Source organism: Oryctolagus cuniculus, chromosome 15, assembly GCF_051225735.1.
Source record: "Oryctolagus cuniculus isolate XC-2025 breed Fujian yellow rabbit chromosome 15, ASM5122573v1, whole genome shotgun sequence".
In the NCBI taxonomy this organism is placed as follows: Eukaryota; Metazoa; Chordata; class Mammalia; order Lagomorpha; family Leporidae; genus Oryctolagus; species Oryctolagus cuniculus.
The window spans coordinates 6,509,779-6,530,406 of NC_142881.1; the positions used below are offsets into that span (position 1 = coordinate 6,509,779).

General features: G+C 43.1%; 1 protein-coding gene across 4 annotated transcripts in view; it reads right to left on the reverse strand.

The window, feature by feature from the left end:
• ZRANB1 (zinc finger RANBP2-type containing 1) overlaps positions 1-20,628 on the reverse strand; it is a 111,724-nt gene that overhangs the window by 35,126 nt on the left and 55,970 nt on the right. For 3 of the 4 annotated variants that reach the window (XM_070057090.2, XM_051833526.3, XM_089313840.1), the window contains exon 2: positions 3,229-4,079. In XM_070057090.2, coding sequence (XP_069913191.2) covers positions 3,229-4,079 — 851 coding nt within the window. Of the gene's footprint in view, positions 1-3,228; positions 4,080-10,901; positions 11,169-20,628 lie in introns of those variants that run through there. The other variant, XM_089313838.1, reaches the window with a different exon arrangement.

Here is a 20,628-nt window from a genome sequence, read left to right on the forward strand (position 1 = left end):
CAGCAGAAGCAAACAGGTAAAATTCCTGTCCTGCCCACAGCTTAAATTGGGGGGGGGGGGGGGGGTGAGTAATAAAATGACTAAGTGTATTAGAAGGTGACAAGTATTACAAAGAAATTAAGACTGGAGGCAGCAGTATAGGACAGGGATGAAATTTTAGATACAGCAGGCAGGGAGGGCCTTAGTGAGAAGGCAACATTTGGGTAAAGAATTGAAGGAGGTAATTGAGCAAATTTGCAATCTAGATAGAGCAATGCAGGCAGAAAATAGCACAAGCACACAGCCTTCAGGCTCATCTGCAGAAGAGAAAGGCAAAGCTGCCGGGGTAGAATGAGCAGGTGGAGGGCAGAGGCGTTCACAGGTAAGCAATGTATATACAAGGGCGGGGATGCAGGACACAACTCTGGGTGGCCTTGTAGAGTCTTCAAGTACTTGGCTTTTACTGAGTGAAACAAGCCATCACTAAAGGGTTCAGAGAAGAGTTTAAAAACACACACACACAAAAGTCCTCGGCCGGCGCCTCGGCTCACTATGCTAATCCTCCACACCCTGGGTTCTAGTCCCAGCTGGGGCACCGGTTCTGTCCTAGTTGCTCCTCTTCCAGTTCAGCTCTCTGCTGTGGTCCAGGAGTGCAGTGGAGGATGGCCCAAGTGCTTGGGCCCTGCACCCGCATGGGAGACCAGGAGGAAACACCTGGCTCCTGGCTTCTGATTGGCGCAGCGTGCCAGCCGTAGCGGCAATTTTGGGAGTGAACCAACGGAAGGAGGACCTTTCTCTCTGTCTGTGTGTCTGTCTCTCTCTAACTCTGCCTGTCCAAAAAATAAAAAAAAAGTCCTCCATGTTCACAGCAAATCTAAGGGAGGACAAGGGAAAGGAGACAATCATGGTTTGGCCAGGGTGGAGAGAAGTCAGATTCTGATTTTCTGATGAACAGGAATAGGATACAAGAGAAAAAGAAGAGAATCAGGAGTGACTGCCATTGACGGAGAGGGAAAACTGTGAGCACAGATTTGAACAGACCGTTGTTCAGTTTCAGCCTCACTCAGCTTGAAATGAGTTTGAAATGTCACACACTCACAGAGAGATGCTGAGCAGGCAGCTTGGCTATGTGAGTCTAGGGTTCAGGAGTATGAGTTATAGCACAGATTCAATTTGAGGTTCTTTCCTGACTCTTTTTAGGAGTTCAACTTGGATCAGAGACAGAAATGTAATCTCACAGGACACCTGACTCAATACAGTATCAGAACCACAGTGTATTAGCTAATGTCACCCTATTCCTAATGGGGGTGGGGGAGGGCACTTGTGGCAGTTCCAAGGCATTTATCTGGGCAGATCCAGCAGGGGGTACTGCACACAGAAAAACGTGTTGGGCCTCTGTTGTAGCCATTTAGGGAGTGAACTAGTGGATGGAAGGTTTGTGTGCATGTGTTGTGTGACTGTGCCTTTCAAATAAACCATTTAAAAAGAAATCATAGCCACAAAAACAAACATGTTGATTTAACTTGTATGTTTCAAGGACACAAAATATTTCTAAGCAGTTGTTGTCCTATGATCCAGTGATTTTATGAGTCCTCAATTTCTAAAGCGTACCATGATCCCCAAAGAGGTCAGGACTCATTGCAACGAAGTTTAGTTCACTTCCACCTGCAAACTTATATGTAGTCAAACACAGCCTTGTGGGAAAAGCATGCACAACACACTACTCTGTGCAAAAATGATTTTAAGAGTGTTCCAAAACTACACATGTAATTAAGAGATAATCACAAGAAGCACAAGCAGTCATATGATGTAAGATTCCATTAATACAAAATCTTCAGAACAGAATAAGACAGAAAGGAAACTGGTTGCAGGGCAAAGAGAGTGGGAACAGTTTAATGGGTTTTCTTTTGGGATCATGTTTTGGAACGAGACAGAAACGGTGGTTGCACAACCCTGTGAAGGCACTAAATGGTTCATTTTACGCTATATGAATTTGACCTCAATTAAAAAAAAGGCAGTAAAAATACTCCTTTGTATTTCCTGTTTACAAAGAGAAAATCACATCACCTGTGGACCTCCAATTTGGGAGATGGGGTAGAAATCCACAAGCTGAAAGAGGACAACAACACAGACAGAAGACGACCCAGGACATTTTCATCCCTAGACCTAAGGACAGGAGGAAACAGGAACTGACAGCTAGCTGTTACGTGTCTACTACATCTGGAGTTCAGAAGGGCTCATCTGCTGGGATATTCTTTTTGTCAAGATAGAGCTAAAACAAAAACCAAATTTTTTAATTCTACTCTTAGGACTTGCAGGTTCATACAGCAAACCCTGAGGGTACAACAAGGGGGATAAATAAAATAAATCAATACTGGGAAAGAAAAAAACTAAGCCATGTTTTAGGCTTCGCTGCAATCCAAACTTCAAAACCTTCGTAATCACTCAAAATTCCCTTTATCAAACTGAATGTCAAAATAGGCACTCCACGTAGATAATTCAAGTAATAAAATCCAAACATCTAATTTACTCAGAAAAAAAAAATTCTAAAGACTCAAGTAACTGCTTCTGTGAATTAGATCACACATAACTAACTCACAAGGTCATTAACTGGAGAAAAACATGTCTCTGTCTTTAACAGCTCTGAGCTAGTAACTGGGACCAACATTCAAAATTTCCTTAGAAAAATACTAAAAACAATACATACAAGTCATGATTTGAAGTAAAGAATTCACTGGTTATGTGAATTAAGTTCCACAAAGTTTGTAAATATTTACTACATGGCATTCATAATAAATTAACATCCATATTTTCAAGGTCAGTATGATGTTTGTCCAACTTCTTGGAGTCACACATTTTTGTGATATTTTTAACAACTGACTAAAGCCTCCACCATCACAAGACGCTCACACTGTTGACAAACACTCAGAAACAGCAGCTGGTGTTGCTCAGTCACCTCTTGTTACAATAAACAGAGTAGATACTTCACTAGTGATAGGTAAAAACTCCGCTTTAATTTGAAAAGTTTTCTCCCAATACTGGAAAGAGACATATGCAATTAAATGTGGACAATTCAAAGCAAAGTTATAACAAGATCAGAATTCTGAGACTGTCATGCATGCATACCTAAGAGTACAGCGATCATGCTAAATTTAAATAGTGAAATAGTACTGACATCTTTACATCTTCTTTCATGTAATTTTTAACACCTTTCTCCGGTTCAATCAAAAACAGAAAACAAAAACTTACCCACACAAGCATTGAGGAAGAGCCAATCTGTCTTTTTCATTCTATTTTTAATTTGCTTTAGTTTCTTGAAGTCCACTTCAAGTTCCTCCTTACTGCCAACAGCACCAGCCAACTCAATCCTCTGAAAATCCATTTTCACTTCAGAGTCCCGCTTTGCAGTGGGAGGCGATCTTCTTTGGCTATTACCACTACTGCAGCTTCCCCTCCACCGAGCTCTGTCCTGCTCATTTATTATTGAAGAAGCCTCTTCAGTCTCTGCCAACTCTATTGCTTCCATGTTATTAGGTCTGGGATGGTCACAAACAACACACTTTTTAGCCTTGGCCCAGTTTTCATATGTGCAAATAGAACAAGTCCAATGCTGGGTCCTTGTGTTCAATTTGTTTCTATCATTGTATTCCTCACAAGGATCAACAGAAAAAGCAACTGGTCTTGAGCCAGATCCTGAGGATTGAGGAGACTCTGTGGGACTCCTGGTCCTACGCTGGGATAAGCACTGGGTACACCTGATTGCTCTTGGCCAGTTCAAATATGTGCACATATGGCATGACCATTTATTTGCATTTTCCATGCTATATGAAGACTTAACCCTTGGTCTTGCACTAGAGTCTGGACATATCAAAGGACTACTTCCTCCTTCGGTGCTGGAAGGATCCCAGTCTCTACCAACATCACTTGAACCACTTTTAAATGGGTCTTCTGTTATAATTGTTCCACTAGGTCTTTGGGCACGACACATAGTACACTTGATTGCAGATGGCCAGTTTTCATACGTACAATATTCACAAGCCCACTTGATTCCACGTTCTGACATTGTGCACTTCTTGAAGTGAATTATGTCAGGCAGGAAGCTACAAATAATTAGGACATGATTATTTAGGATACAGTTATTAAGACAATAACTATTATATCACTAAAAACATGCCAAAAAACAAATGTACCCTTCAACTTTTAAGTTCTCCAAAGATTTCATGTAAGATTTCATACTGAATTGTCCTAATTTTCTTTTTTTGTTTCCATAAAGACATTGGAAATTAATTCCCTAAAAAAACTCTTGTACCTTGAGATTCAATGAAATTGTTTTGTGGATGCAAAGAGGGCGGCAGAGCGAGGTAAGGGGATAAAGGCAGATTTGTTCTAAGAGGAAAGAAGAATAAAACAAGGAAGCCACTAATTCTAATTTTAGCCAGGCCACTGCCAAGAGTTAAAAGACTCAAAAAGGGGTCAGCACTGTGGCATAGTGGGTAAAGCTGCTGCCTGCAGTACCAGTACCCAACATGGACACCCATTCGAGTCTCGGCTGCTCCACTTCCAATCCAGCTCTCTGCTGTGGCCTGGGAAAGCAGTAGAAGATGGTCCAAGTCCTTGGGCCCCTGCACCCATGTGAGAAACCCAGAAGAAGCTCCTGGCTCCTGGCTTCAGATTAGCACAGCTCTGGCCACTGCGGCCAATTGAGAAGTGAACCACTGTATGGAAGACCTCTGTCTCTGCCCCTATTTCTCTCTGTGTAACTCTAATTTTAAATTAAATAAATAAATCTTTTTAAAAAAATCTAAGTGATCTTTAAAAAAAAAAAAAAAACAAAACACTCAAAGGCAGGGGCCAGCGCAGTGGCACAGTGGGTTAAAGCCCTGGCCTGCAGTGCCAGCATCCCATATGGGTGCTGGTTGAAGCCCCAGCTGCTCCAATTCTGATCCACCTCCCTGCTAATGCGCCTGGAAAAGCAGCGGAGGATGGCCCAAATGCTTGGGCCCTTGCACCCACATGGGAGACCCAGAAGAAACTCCTGGTGCCTGGTTTCAGCCTGGCCCAGACCCAGTTATTGCAGCCACTGGGGGAGTGAACCAACTGATGGAAGACCTCTCTCTCTGTAACTCTACCTTTCAAATAAGTAAAATAAATCTTAAAAAAAAAAAAAAAGACTCAAAGGAAAGGAAATCAAATACCACAAATACCAGCACTGTCAAATTATAAACACAGATTATGCCACCTAGGTACAGCATCTAATGTCTGATTTGTAATACCCAAATTTTGAAGATCAAAGTCAATTCAATCATTCTTGCTAAGGGAGAAAAGCATCTTAAAAGTGCTAATTATCCATTAATTAGCACAGGGTAAAAATGAAAGATGTTGAAGAGTAATCATTACAAATAACAAGGCAACACTATGAAACAGACACTTTCAGGGTGGCATTGTGGTACAAAAGGGTAAGCTGCCACCTGTGACAGCAGCATCCGATACTGGTGCTGGTTCCAGCCCCAACTGCTCCACTTCTGATCCAGCTCTGCTGGTGGCCCGGGAAAGCAGAAGAAGATGGCCCAAGACTTTGGGCCCCAGTACCCATGTGGCAGACCTGGATGAAGCTCCTGGCTTCGGCCTGGCCCTGTCCCGGACATTTCATCCATTTGCGGAGTGAACCAGTAGATGGAAGAACTCTCTGTCTCTCCCTGTCTCTCCCTGTAACTCTACCTTTCAAATTGGTAAAGTAAATCTTAAAAAAAAAAAAAAGAAAAGAAAAGAAACAAACACTTTCTTGTTACCCTGAATCCTCAAAATCTAGTTTCAGTTGGAGCATGGAGAAAAACCACAAATACCATATACTTGAGAGAATCAAATTGACAGAACATCTCAGAAATAACTATTGTATAATCATTCCCATATAAATTTGAATGTTCATATTCAAAACAAAATATTTTGAATACTAAAAAATCAATTCTTTTCAAAATCTATTCACTATTTAAAATATTCTGAGGAGTATGTGTGGGCTTACTAACACTACACTATCATAGAAACTATTATCTAGTGACAACTAGTTCACAAATCAAGCAGCTTACATAGCAAATTTAATGACATTTTTAACGGTTTGAATTTAGACATTAAAGCCAACCTCTCCATTTCTTAAATTCCTTCATAACTCAGTATCATCCCTCCACTATTTTTAATCAGGAAAGAAAAAGAAATGGCAGGCAGAGTAACAGAGCTTTTTACTTACTTTCTCAGAAACTCTCCTGACCTGGACAGCTGCATCTTTACTCTGGAAGTCTATCATGTTCCTGCCTGCCAAGTCTGCACTCCACTGATGGTGCGAATGCTGCTCAGAGGACAACTTCACTCTAAGAATGGCTACTATTGAATAACTAAAATAAAAATCACTTACTACAATGTCAGTTTCCATTCTATAACCTTCACCTTGCACATGCTAAGAATCAAAGCTCAGCTGTGAATCAGACCAAAGACAAGATGCAGTCTCCATGCTGGCTAAGAGCCTCACTTCCAGGAGATACTGCAAACATGGTCAGTGTCTGACTCTGAAAAGCTATTCCTGGGGCCGGCGCAGTGGTGTAGCGGGTAAAGCTGCCGCCTACAGTGCCGGCATCCCATACGGGCACCGGTTCGAGTCCCGAATGCTCCACTTCCGATCCAGCTCTCTGCTATGGCCTGGGAAAGCCGTAAATGATCCAAGTCCTTGGGGCCCTGCACCTGCGTGAGAGACCTGGAAGAAGCTCCTGGCTCCTGGCTTCAGATTGGCACAGCTCCAGCCATCGTGGCCAACTGGGGAGCGAACCAGCGGACGGAAGACTGTCTCTCTCTCTCTCTCTTTGCCTCCTCTTTTTCTGTGTAACTTTCAAATACATAAATCTTAAAAAAAAAAAAAAAAAAAAAAAAAAAGAAAAGAAAGAAAGAAAGCAAAGCAAAGCAAAGCAAAGCAATTCCTGTAAAGGAGACCAAAACTGAGTTTCACTTGAAGCCTGCTACTTTATCCAAAATTATTTTTTTAAAGACTTTAATCAATTCTCCATTTAAATCCTACTAGTTTTAATGATGGACTACTATATTTAGAATTTTAATTAAACATAGCAATAAAATTAGCTAACTGAATAGGCTGGTCAGCCAAAGGAAACATGGGAAAGATATTTTTCTGTGTAACCTCAACCATCTGTATGTGCACAGCCAATATTATTACTATTAGCAGTACTGAGTAAATTCCTCCTTGTATTAATTAAAATCTTATTACTCAAAGGAGAAAGGTGGTATAGTTCAAATGAATAGAAAATGCAGAAAAACAACTACTTGTATGTAGCTCTGAAATCTTCTCCTTCAGTAAACTACATTTTTCCCTTTACCCTGGTAATTTACATGATCTTGGTTAGATTTTTAAGTTTGGGGACTGGCAATATGACACAGCAGGTTAACACCCTGGCCTGAAGCGCCAACATCCCAAATGGGTGCTGGTTCGAATCCTAGCTTCTCTTCCGATCCAGCTCTCTGCTATGGCCTGGGAAAGCAGTAGAAAATGGCCCAAGTCCTTGGGCCCCTGCACCCATGTGAGAGACCTGGAAAAAGCTCCTGGCTCTTGGCTTTGGATCAGCGCAGCTCCAGCCGTTACGGCCAACTGGGGAGCGAACCATCAGATGGAAGACTTCTCTCTCTGCCTCTCCTCTGTTAACTTTCAAATAAAAAAAAAAAAAAAAAACTTAAAAAAAAAGATTTTTAAGTTTATATAAACTAAGATCACACATGGAAAATAATCATAAAGTGTGTTAAAGAGCAGAAAACTTAATCATATAAGCTTCCATCAAGTAGACGATAGATTTAATGGCAATTCATATTCATTAGTTAGCTTCATTCCTTTCTCAAAAATGAAATACAAATATATTACTTGCTCATGCTACTAGAAATTAAAAAGAGCAATAAAAATGTATAATAAGAACAAATTATATAATGAAGATATCCCTAGCTATTCTAAACCATTTCAAGGCCGGCACCACGGCTCAACAGGCTAATCCTCCGCCTTGCGGCGCCAGCACACCGGGTTCTAGTCCCGGTTGGGGCGCCAGATTCTGTCCCAGTCGCCCCTCTTCCAGGCCAGCTCTCTGCTGTGGCCAGGGAGTGCAGTGGAGGATGGCTCAAGTGCTTGGGCCCTGCATCCCATGGGAGACCAGGAGAAGCACCTGGCTCCTGCCATCGGATCAGCGCGGTGCACCAGTCGCAGCGGCCATGAACCAATGGCAAAGGAAGACCTTTCTCTCTGTCTCTATCTCTCAGTGTCCACTCTGCCTGTCAAAAAAAAAAAAAAAAAAAAAGAAAAAGAAAAAGAAAAAGAAAAAGAAAAAAAAAGTCAATGGCTAAACCATTTCAGACAGCGTGTGGCATAGCAGGTTGAGCTGCCACCTGCACTGCCAGCATCCCATATGGCTCCAGTTCCAGGCCAAGCTGCTCTACTTCCCATCTAGCTCCCTGCTAACGTGCCTGGGAACGCAGCGGAGGATAATCTAAGTGCTTGGGCCCCCGCACCCACGTGGAAAACCTGAATGAAGCTCCTGGGTCCTGGTTTCAGCCTGGCCCACCCCCAGTCATTGTGGACATTTGGAAAGTGAACCAACAGATGGAAGATCTCTGTCTCTCCCTTTCTTAACTCTGCCTTTCAAATAAATCTTTGTTTGTTTGACAGGCAGAGTGGACAGTGAGAGAGAGAGAGAGAGAGACAGAGAGAAAGGTCTTCCTTTGCCGTTGGTTCACCCTCCAATGGCTGCCACGCTGCGGCCGGCGCACCGCGCTGATCCGATGGCAGGAGCCAGGTACTTATCCTGGTCTCCCATGGGGTGCAGGGCCCAAGCACTTGGGCCATCCTCCACTGCACTCCCTGGCCACAGCAGAGAGCTGGCCTGGAAGAGGGGCAACCAGGATAGAATCCGGCGCCCCGACCGGGACTAGAACCTGGTGTGCCGGCGCCGCAAGGCAGAGGATTAGCCTAGTGAGCCGCGGCACCAGCTTCAAATAAATCTTTAAAAAAAAAAGTACCCTCTAAAAATTTTTCCAGTATTTTACTTAAAATATTCATATTCAGATAATCCAGGCTTGCTTTCCTAAGTCTTACTTTGACATGTATGTAGGCTTGACTAAATAACCTGTTACTTTACTTTATCTTATATAATCTTCGTGGAACTAATATACCAGCATGATGTATTTAAATGTCCATGGTTGACAAAAAAAGTCAACAGAAACTGCCACTAAAAACAAAAAAAAATCACTGTCAGTTTTCTCTGCAAAAATAATGGACAATAGCTGCCTACTTATTCTGCATCTTATGAAAACCCAAGTAATTAAGCAAACTAAAACCAAGCTCAGGAGTTTTGAGATAAGTGCATTATATGAGATAATAATGCAGAGTACCCACTCTATAAGGAATTAAAACTTGTTAGGGATATTGTTTTTTAATAACTGAAAGCTAAAATTCACTACAGAGGATTATCTGAGAGAGCAATTCCTACCTGTGGTAATAGGTAAATGACAGAAAAAAGGGTAACATCAACTCAACTATGTGATTCTGCATTACTAAGAAGAAATCAACATTGAGCACATTTCTTCTAGATGTCAAACCATCTCAAAAGGTACATAAAATTATTTTCAAAGCAACCAGTTCAAAAACTAATGCCCTACCCTGAAATAAAATTGTTATTAAACATCATTTTAAGTTAACACATATTCATAAACCCAAGTAAGTTTAATTTATATATCTAATTCTGCATGCAACACAGATTTCCAAATTCTATACAAGGACTCATACTTCAATTAAGCGGTACAATAAAATCTGCATAATCTTAAAATCTTTAAGGAGAATTGGTCACAAATGCTACTCTTAAATATCCCTTGGTTCAAACGCAATACTAACAGTTTCCATTCCGTGGACCAGGAATCCAAGCTCTACCTATGAAATGAATAATGTCTCAAAATATAGCAACCATTTTCTATTACTAAATTCACAACTGCTTTCAATTATATACTTCCCAAATAATAAGAACAAGAAATTATGGTATATATAATAATGGCTTGGGAAGAGAAAGGGCTAGCATTCTTTACACTGTCATTTAATGATTAAATCATAGTTGTGGCACATTACTGAGCACTATTTAAGAAATTTATCTATGCTGAATTCTTCTAAAATAACCTCTGAAAAGCAACCAGAAAACTGAAATAACTGAAAAATGAAATAATTCTCATAGAGTACAAATTTCTTAACAAACAGAAATAAGGTCAGTTGCTGGTAAATTCCAAACAATAGAGGTTATTACGTCAGTTACTTTAATGATGAGAAGTTATCCAAAGAAAGAACTGATCACAGCTATCATACAGGTTTTTTTTCTTAGCCTCTTAGTAAGTATATATTTATTAATAAAATTAATAAATAAAATTAATAAATCTGTAGATTTACAAATCTATGGAGACAATGCTCAGAGAAGATCTTCAAGAAATACAGATGAAACCTAAAACAAAACAAAACAAAATTCCAAACATGCTGAAATTTCAGGTTCTGTTAAATTAGGTGAGGTAATTATGAGTTATAAAACTTAGTAAACTAAAAATCTGAAAGTACTACCAAACTCTTAAGCCGAAACTCTGACACAGTCACTTTCTTTTTTCTCATGAGTATCTTTCTATATCACTACCTTCCTCACAATAGCCAAAAGAAAAACCACCCATCCTAGTAGGATCCCGGAGAGTGATGATGCAGTGAACCCACAAACACGACCTCAGTTCAGGGTTCCAGCAACTTAAGACATCCTCAACTAAACCCCGATTCTTCCTCTCACAGCAAACGCCTATCCTGACTTCTCCAGTTTCCACTGATGACACCATTAGTATCCCTACTCCCAGCAAAGAAACTGAGTTACCTTGACTTCTGCCTTGTCTCCACAGACCCTTCCTGGTGGCTTCCATGTAGCCAACCTCATTTTCCTCCATTCCCATCGCCATTAATCCTTTCTTGGTTCAGGTCAGAACTACTGTAACAGCGTCCTAAAGCGCATTCTCTAAATCCATCCAGCTGACTGTTACCAGAACAATCCTCTTTCCAAAGCTCTTCTGCAACAGTACAAACTCAACTCCTCCCAGTCACACACCCACTGCCACACACCCCCAACTCCCCACGGCAAACAGCCACAGGCACTGCCTTGGACACAAGCACCACAGACACACACGCTTACTTCTAGCAAGTCCTACCCTTCTCCAAGGCTCAGCTCAAGTCTCATCTTCAAGTTTCATGAAGTAATTCAACCACTCCATGCAACCATACTTTAACAGGCATTTGACGCTTACTGTCTTTCTTCTTGTGGCTGGTTTCTGGAACAGTAATTCACGTATTTTTCCTATGTCATTCCTTCCCCCTCAAATTTCAATCAGGCAGTCACACATTCAAAAATCATGGCTCCGGGATTCCAGTGGCATGGAATGAGGACCAACACCGTTTATTTAATAAAACTCAAGAGCGTAATAAATGACTTTAAAAAGAAAGGAATGGAGCTTTTGAGAAATTTTAGAGAGAACAATCTACTGCAGAGGTGGCAAGACTTCAGTAAAATGTGTCCACAAGATGCCAAGCCATATATATATTAGGGACCCACAACTGGTAGCAGAGCCACAAGAACTTTAAGGAACCCTTTGGAGTGCAATCAAAGACATTGTAGGGGCCGGCGCTGTAGCACAGCGTGCTAAGCCACGGCCTATAGGGCTGGCATCCCATACAGGCACCAGTTCAAGTCCTGGCTGCTCCACTTCTGAACCAGCTCCCTGCTAACGTGCCAGGGAAAGCAGAAGAGGATGGCCCAAGTCCTTGGGCCCCTGTATCCACACAAGAGACCCAGAAGAAGCTCCTAGCTTCCACCTCGCCCAGCTCTGGTCACTGGGGCCATCTGGGAAGTGAGCCAGCAGATGAAAGTGTGTACTCTCTCCTTCTTTCCCTCTCTAATTCTGCCTTCCAAATAAATAAATATTTAAAAATTAAAAACGACATATCATAATCACAGCAGGCAAAACCTGAACCATATTCACACCAAACCTTCCGATGAGATGAGAAGAGGCCCCAAGGATGACTGGGGTTGAACTTCCTGCTAAGGGAGTTCAGAGTTCAAATCAAGCTGATTTAAAGAAAGCACCTTCTCTCTACCAGCTTTTGGACTAAGACTCATGTTTCATGTATCTGTGACATCTTCCCATTTCCCCAACCGGATTATAAACTAGGCAAAGCTTCCCCTCATTTATATCAGACTATTAGGTCCAAACTTACATATGTAAATAAACAAACATCTAAAATATTACCCAGCAAGTCATGACCTCTAGTGCACTTCTATTCTACCCTCATTAGAAATACACTACATGTAACTTAATCAAATCTACAAAACTGTAAAACATGTTTGCCTCTCCTGGTTTGGCACATGCAATAAAAAGAACTCAAACCAAAACATGAAACATGACAATCATTGAATTCTTTGGTAAACAGCTTAGTCTGGAACCCTCTGGTTTCATACTCCATAATTAAACACACAGTTTTCACCTGGCCTCAAGACATTCTAGTCTTCATCCATTCTCCTAGCTGTTCTTCCTCATTCTTCTTTGCTGACTTCCATGTATTCCTGATTTAAAAAATGAGGCACAGGAGCCAGCGCTGTAGCATAACAGGTAAAGCCGCCGCCTGCAGTGCCAGCATCCCATATGGGCGCAGGTTCAAGTCCCGGCTGCTCCACTTCAGATCCAGCTCTCTGCTATGGCCTGGGAAACCAGCAGAAGATGGCCCAATGCACCCACATGGGAGACCTGGAAGAAGCTCCAGGATCCCAGCTTCCCATGAGCCCAGCTCTGGACACTGCAGCCATTTGGGGAGTGAACCAGCAGATGGAAGGCTCCCCCCCTTCCCTCTCTTCCTCTGTAACTCTGCCTAAAAAGAGCCTAGTACAGGGTGGGTATGGTGACGCAGCAGATTCAGTTACTGCTGGGGACACCCACATCCCATATCTGAGCAACAGTTAGAATACTGTGGTTCTGATGCAGCTTTCTGCTAATGAGCCCGAGGAGGCAGTAGACAATGCTGGGTCCCTGCCACCCATGGAATCTTGGCTCTGGGCTTTGGCCTGCTCCAGCCCTGGCTGTCGCAGGCATTTGGAGAATAAACCAGCAGATGAGAAACCTGTCTCTGTCACTCTGCCTTTCAAATAAATATTTAAAAGAGGGGTTTGGGCAAAAATGCTGTAACGTTCCAAGGCTCAGTCCTCGTCTTCCTAACCACTAACTCTCTTAACTCTCAGAGACAAGGAGATCCCCCAGCTGCTGGTTCACTCCTCAGATGGCTGCAATGGGAAGAACTGGGCAGGGCAGCCCAGAGCCAAGGACTAGGTGGCAGGAACCCAATTAACTTCCTGTGGATGGCAGGAATTCATGCTGCTACTGCCTCCTGGTGATCTGAAGTAGCAGAAAGCTGGAGTGGGAAGCAAATGCATTGCTACAGTGTGAGACACAGGCACCTTGACAGCAAGGCTACATAACCACCCAGTCCCTGGACTGTGAATGCTGACGACTCTGAAATTTATAGCTCCAGACTGGATTTCTTTCCTAATCAAGTGACTTGTGAATTCAGCTGCCTGATATCTCTATCTGGATGTTTAACAAACATCTCAAACTTAACCTATCCAAGAATGAATTCCAAATAAATATGTCCTATTTCTTTAAAAAAAAAAAAAAAAGATTTATTTACTTACTTATTTGAAAGGCAGAGTACTAGTGGAAAAACAGAGATCTTCCATTCACTGGTTCACCCCTCCCAAACAGCCACAATAGCCAGGGCAGGGCCAAGCCAAAGCCAGGAGCCCAGAACTCCACCTGGGTCTCCCACCCAGGAGGCAGAAGCCCAGCACGTGGTCCATCATCTGCGACTTTCCCAGGTACCGTGCCAGGGGCTGGCCTGGAAGTGGCGCATCTGGGACTTGAGGCAGTGCTCCAACGCAGGATGCCAGCGTCACAAGCGGTGACTCACCCTACGGCACCGTAAGACCAGCCCCCAAAATGTCCTACTTCTGAGCCTCAACTCATCTACAAATTGAAGGCATTAGATTAACAGCCATAAAACTTTGAATAAATGTTTTTCCTTTCCTCACTACTCTGAAAATCTATCATCCTACATTAGACTTACACACATTCCAAATCCGAGCGACCTGAGCTACAACAATCTACAAGTTGGCTAATGATTCAAGATCTACTACATAAAGAACACAAGCACAAAGTTTTGCAACCATTAACTATCCTCTAAAAGTAATAAACCTATGTAAGTTGAGTATAGATAATCAGTAATTAGCAGCTGTCAGACTGAGCTGGCCTTCCTGGACAGAGGTCACTCCCGCCTCTGGAATCTATGCCGAATGAGTATACCTGAACCAAACCTACTTGCCGAGTCTCCTTTCCAGGAATTTGTGAACAAGTTGAGCAAAGTAAACTTAAATAAAAGAGCCAAGACCATGAATTTGGTCTTCTAGGCATACGACTTAATTAACTGAAACAATTATCCCTATAATTTAACTTCATTCCAACCAAACCTAAGTCCCTGAAATATAACAAAGAACTTATAGTTTACAATTTAATCTTCCAAGACTGAATTAGAAGAACAACAGGAGCCAGCGCTGTGGTGCAGTAGGTTAATCCTCCGCCTGCGGTGCTGGCATCCCATATGGGCACCGGTTCTAGTCCCGGCTGCTCCTCCTCCTGATCCAGCTCTCTACTATGGCTAGGGAAGCAGTGCAGGATGGCCCAAGTGGTTGGGCCCCTATACCTGCATGGGAGACCTGGAAGAAGCTCCTGGTTCCTAGCTTCAGATCAACGCAGCTCCAGCTGTTGCAACTACTTAGGGAGTGAACCAGCAGAAGGAAGACCTTTCTGTGTGTCTCTCTCTGTCTCTCTGTCTGTAACTCTACCTCTACCTCTCAAATAAATAAAATCTTTAAAAAAATAAAAATAGCATTCACAATTAAATGGGTCTTTTTCCTTTTAAATCATTAATCAGCAATCCAATGATCAGAATAAAAGATCTAGAAGACAGTTACTTCCAGTTATATCAAATTCAGTATGATTTTCACCTGTCTCTACTCTTTACATCCCAACTTTCTCTACTTAAATGTTTCAGTTCAAGGGCCGGCGCCGTGGTTCACTTGGTTAATCCTCCACCTGCGGCACCGGCATCCCATATGGGCGCCAGGTACTAGTCCCAGCTGCTCTTCTTCCAGTCCAGCTCTCTGCTGTGGCCCGGGAGGGCAGAGGAGGATGGCCCAAGTGCTTGGGCCCTGCACCCGCATGGGAGACCAGGAAGAAGCACCTGGCTCCTGGCTTCGGATTGGCGCAGTGCCGGCCGTAGCAGCCATTTGGTGAGTGAACCAACAGAAGGAAGACCTTTCTCTCTGTCTCTCTGAATGTCTATAACTCTACCTGTAAAAAAAAAACAAAAAAAAAACACACAACTTCAGTTCCTGGACAACAACAAAGGGAGGAAGAGTTATGCCTGAGCTATGGTAGAACGCACTCTAGCACAGTTCCTTTAGACACTTTCAGAAACATTCCTGGGTCAATCATGCACCTCAAACCATAATCCCAAACAGTGCTAACAGTAGTGACAGCCAAGGACAATACTGCTCTACCAGGCACTTAGAAATGGGGAGCAAAAAAAAACAGTAGATAAAACAGTGTTCTAGTGCTCGGGAAACCTGCAATCTAATTAGATGAAAGGCTATGGCTTTCTTAAACACATAAGGAGGGGCTGGAGTTGTGGCCTAACAGGTACAGCCGCCACCTGCAACACTGACACTGAGTCCCAGCTACTCCACTTCCAATCCAGCCACCTGCTAATGTGCCGAGGAAAGCAGCAGAGGACAGCTGAAGTGCACAGGTCCCTGCACCCACGTGGAAGACCTGGAAGAAGCTCCTGGCTTCAGTCTGGCCTAGCCCTGGCCGTTGTGGCCATTTTAAGAGTAACTCAGTACAAAAGCAGAGTTCTAGAGAGAGGAGAGACAGAGGGAGAGGTCTTCCATCCACTGGTTCATTCCCCAAATGGCCATAACAGAAGGGGCTAGGCCAGGAACTTCTTCCCGGTGTCCCACATGGGTGCAGGGGCCCAAGTACTTGAGCCATGTTCTGCTGCTTTCCCAGGTGCATTAGCGGGAAAATGTTATCAAATGTTAATAGTGTTATCTATGTGAAAGCAGCAGCAGCAGAAGTCTGAAACCTTTCAGTTATGATTTAAAAGAAAGAAAAAGCAATGAAAAAGCAACAGAACCAAATCGATGAACTATTTCAAGGCAATACCAACATACACATACAATTTGGCCCAAAAAATAACTTTTTCCCCATCTCTCAATGCTGTTCAAAATCTTTTTTTTGTTTTTAAAGATTTATTTATTTACTTGAGAGGCAGAGTTATGGAGAGAGAGAAGTCTTCCATCTGCTGGTTCAGCAACAGCTGGAACTGGGCTAATCTGAAGCCAAGAGCCAGGAGCCAGGAGCTTCTTCTGAGTCTCCCACATGGGTGCAGGGGCCCAAGCACTTGAGCCATCTTCCACTGCTTTCCCAGCCCATTAGCAGGGAACTGGATCTGAAGTGGAGCAGCCGGGATTCAAACTGTATCCACAGGCAGATGCTTAACTTACTACACCACAGCACCGGCCCCTCAAATCAGGGTCAGTATTGTGGCACGGCAGGTAAGAATTTGCAACATTGCCACTCTACAATTCAAGTCACCATTGCTGTGACTATGTACAGAGCAAACCAGCAGATGGATGAACAATCTCTCACTCTTACTCTCCCCATCCCCTGTAATTCTGCCTTTCAAATAAATTAAATAAATCTTTGAAAAAGAAAGAAACCTGTTATCTGAATCAGAGTACTTGGGATAGATACCCACTTTGGGCAGCTAACCCAGCCTGGAGCCACCACAAGCATTCAGGAGTATACTCTCTTCCTCTCACTGTCTCTCAAATAATTTTTTAATTTGGGGGAGACAGGCATTTGGGCTTAGCAGGTTAAACTGCCACTTGGGATGGCCAGATCCTGCACCCCATATCTGAGACTGGTTCATGTCACAACCACTCTGTTTCCAATACAGCTTCCTGCCAATGCATCCTGGAAGGCAACTGATGATATCTCAAGTGCTTGGGCCCCCACCACTCAAGTGGGAGACCAAGACTGGGTTCCAGGCTCCTGGCTCAGCCCTAGCAGGCATTTGAAGAATAAACCAGCAATTAAAGATCTCTGTCACTCTGCCTTTCAAGTAGATGACAAAATACACATTTATAAATTTTTTAATTAAAAACGCTATCATCTACCCACAAACTATACCACCTATGCATTATCCGTGACAATAACAGTTATTAAACCGGAATATAATCAAGCCTCTAGATCTGACTACAAGTCTACAAGATACAAGGAAGAGAGGCACAAAACTGTTACAGTGCAGATGCAATCAGCAAATTCTAGTGATAGAGATACAGAGCAAGAACAAGGGAAATCTGAACATTGATTTGGTATTACAAAATTATTATTTTTAAGTGTAATAACAAATGTTACCCATGTTCTTAAATTTTTTTAAATATTTATTTTATTTATTTGAAAGACAGAGTTACAGAGAGAGGTAGAGACAGAGAGAGAGGTCTTCCATCCACTGGTTCACTCCCCAGAAGGCTGCAATGGCCGGAGCTGTGCCAATCCAAAGCCAGGAGCCAGGAGCTTCTCCCAGGTCTCCCACGTGGGTACAGGGGCCCAAGGACTTGGGCCATCTTCTACTGCTTTCCCAGGCCATAGCAGAGAGCTGGATCGGAAAAGGAGCAGCTGGGACTAGAACCGGCACTGGCACTTCAGGCCAAGGCTTTAACCCACTGCACTACAGCACCAGCCCCACCCATGTTCTTTAAAAACAGTCTCTCTCTAAGGCAGATACAGAATTATATTAGCAAAAGAATGAAGGGGGCGGGGAGAGAAGGTGGGCCTTGGCCCAGCAGCAGTCGTCACCACCAGCATTTCAGGAGTGAATCACTGGATGAGAGGCCTCTCTGTGTTTGTCTCTGCCCATCAATTAAGTTTTAAAAATATGTACTTTAACAACCTGCCTTCTCATTATCTCTCACAAATACAGATGCGAAACTCCCCTACAAAACAGTAGCAAATCAAATTCAACAAAGTATAAACAATATATAAATGTATAAGTACAAGCAAGTGGGATTTATCCCAGGTTCACAAGGCAGGTACAATGCGCAAAAATCAATTAATGCGGGGTAGGCATTTGGCTTAAAAGTTAAAATACTGCTTGAGGGGCCGGCGCTGTGGCGTAGCAGGTAAAGCCATTCTCTGCAGTGCCAGCATCCCACATGGGCACCGGTTCGAGTCCCGGCTGCTCCACTTTCAATCCAGCTCTCTGCTATGGCCTGGGAAACCAGCAGAAGATGGCCTAAGTCCTTGGGCCCCTGCACCCATGAGGGAGACCTAGAAGAAGCTCCTGGCTTCGGACTGGCACAGCTCCGGCAACTGCGGTCATCTGGGGAGTGAACCAGCAGATGGAAGACCTCTCTCTCTCTCTCTCTCTCTCTCTCTGCCTTTCCTTCTATGTGTAACTCTGGCCTTCAAATAAATAAATAAATATTTTTTAAAAATAAAATACTGCTTGAGATACCCACACCCAGTACCAGAGCACCTGGGTTCTCAAGTCCCAGCTCTACTGCCAATCCCAGCTCTTTGGTAATGCAGGGGGCAGCAGGTGATCGGTGAAGTAGCTGGGTCCTTGCCACCTCTGTGGGAGACCCCAAATGAGTTACAGGCTTCTGGCTTCGGCCTGGCCCAGCCCTGGCTACAGCAGGGATTTAAGGGGTGAGCCAGCAGATGGGAGATCTGTGTCTGTCTTTAAATGCTCTACTTGCAGTCCAGCTCCCTGATAATGCACCTGGGAAAACAGCAGAAGAGATGGCCCAAGTGTTTGGGCTCCTGCACCCATGTGGGAGACCTGGATGAAACTCTTGACTCCTGGCTTCAGCTTGCTAGTAGGGCAGCTTGGCTCCTGGACATTGCCACCATCTGGGGAGTGAACCAGCAGATGGAAGAAACAGCTCGCTCATTCGCTCTCTCTCTCTCCCCCCTCTCTGTAACTCAAGACTTTCAAATAAATAAATCTATTCTTAAAATTTGTTTCTAATCAATTAATGGAGGCAGGCCTTGTGGTGCAACAGTTAAGCCACCACTTAGGAGTGCCAGCTTGAGTCCCAGCTGTTCCACGTCCAATCCAGATCACTGCTAATGTGCCTAGGAAGCAACAGATGACCTGGACACAGTTCCCGCTGGTAGCTTCAGCCTGGCCCAGCCCTGGCTGTTGTGGGCATCTCAAGACTAAACCAATGGATAGAATATCTCTCGTTCGTTTGTTCTCTCTCTCTATCAATCTGCCCTCCAAATACATAAGTCTCCTGTTTAAAGATCAATATAACTATCACATCAATAAGCTAAACAAAAATCACAGCAAAAGACATAGAAAAAGTGCTATTTGGGACGCATATATCCCCTGAGAGAGTAATTCCAGTTTCCTGCTCCTAATTCCAGTTTCCTGCTAATGCACATCATGAGAGGCAGCAGGTAATGAAGTGGGTGGATTTCTGCCACCTGTGTGGGAGGCCTGTATGGTTCCTGGTTCCTAGCTTTGGCCTGACCCAGACCTGGCTGCTGTGGGTATCTAGGGAGTGAACCAGCAGATGAAAGACATCTCTGCCTGTATCTCTTTCTCTTTGCCATTAAAATAAATTAAACTGGGACCAGCACTGTGGTTAAGCCTTGGCCTGCAGCATCTGTTCATGTCCCAGGTGCTCCTCTTCCAATCCAACTCTCTGCTATGGCCTGGGAAAGCATTAGAAGATGGCCCAAGTGCTTGGGCCCCTGCAACTGCATGGGAGACCTAGAAGTTGTTTCTGGCTCCTGGCTTCAGACTGGCCCAGCTCCAGCTGTTGTGGCCATTTGGGTAGTGAACCAGAGGATGGAAGACCTTTCTCTCTGTCTCTCCCTCTCTCCCTCTACCTCTCAAAATAAACAAAATCTTAAATTTTAAAACTCTCAGAGTAAGAATTCCTCAATAATAAAGAATATCTGCAAAAGAATCTACAGTTAACATCATGCTTGACAAGAAACTTGCTTTCTCACTAAGACAAGGAAAAAGGTAAGAAAAGTCTTAATTACTTATTCAGTGGGTTATGGTTTATTTCTAACACTAAACTGTGAAAAATTCACTTAAGTCTCTACAAATGGTGTCAGTATGTGCCAGTTTACTAATTATTTAGACAATAAGAAGAAATTCAATATTCTATAGATAGCAAAGGATAATATTCAAAAAAAATGTTTAGTCAAAAATAGTCTGGAATTGGCAATGGTTCCCCGTATTTAAAGATAAAGATATAAATTTAAAGATTTATATCATTAAATATCAACACATGAAGCTAATTACCCATACCAACCAAAAAGGGACAGGATCTCGAAGTGTATTAAAAAGCACAGAAATGATGTCCTGTTTTCAGAATTCCAATCACAAGCACATCACTGCAACTTAATGTGCAGCAGGAAGTA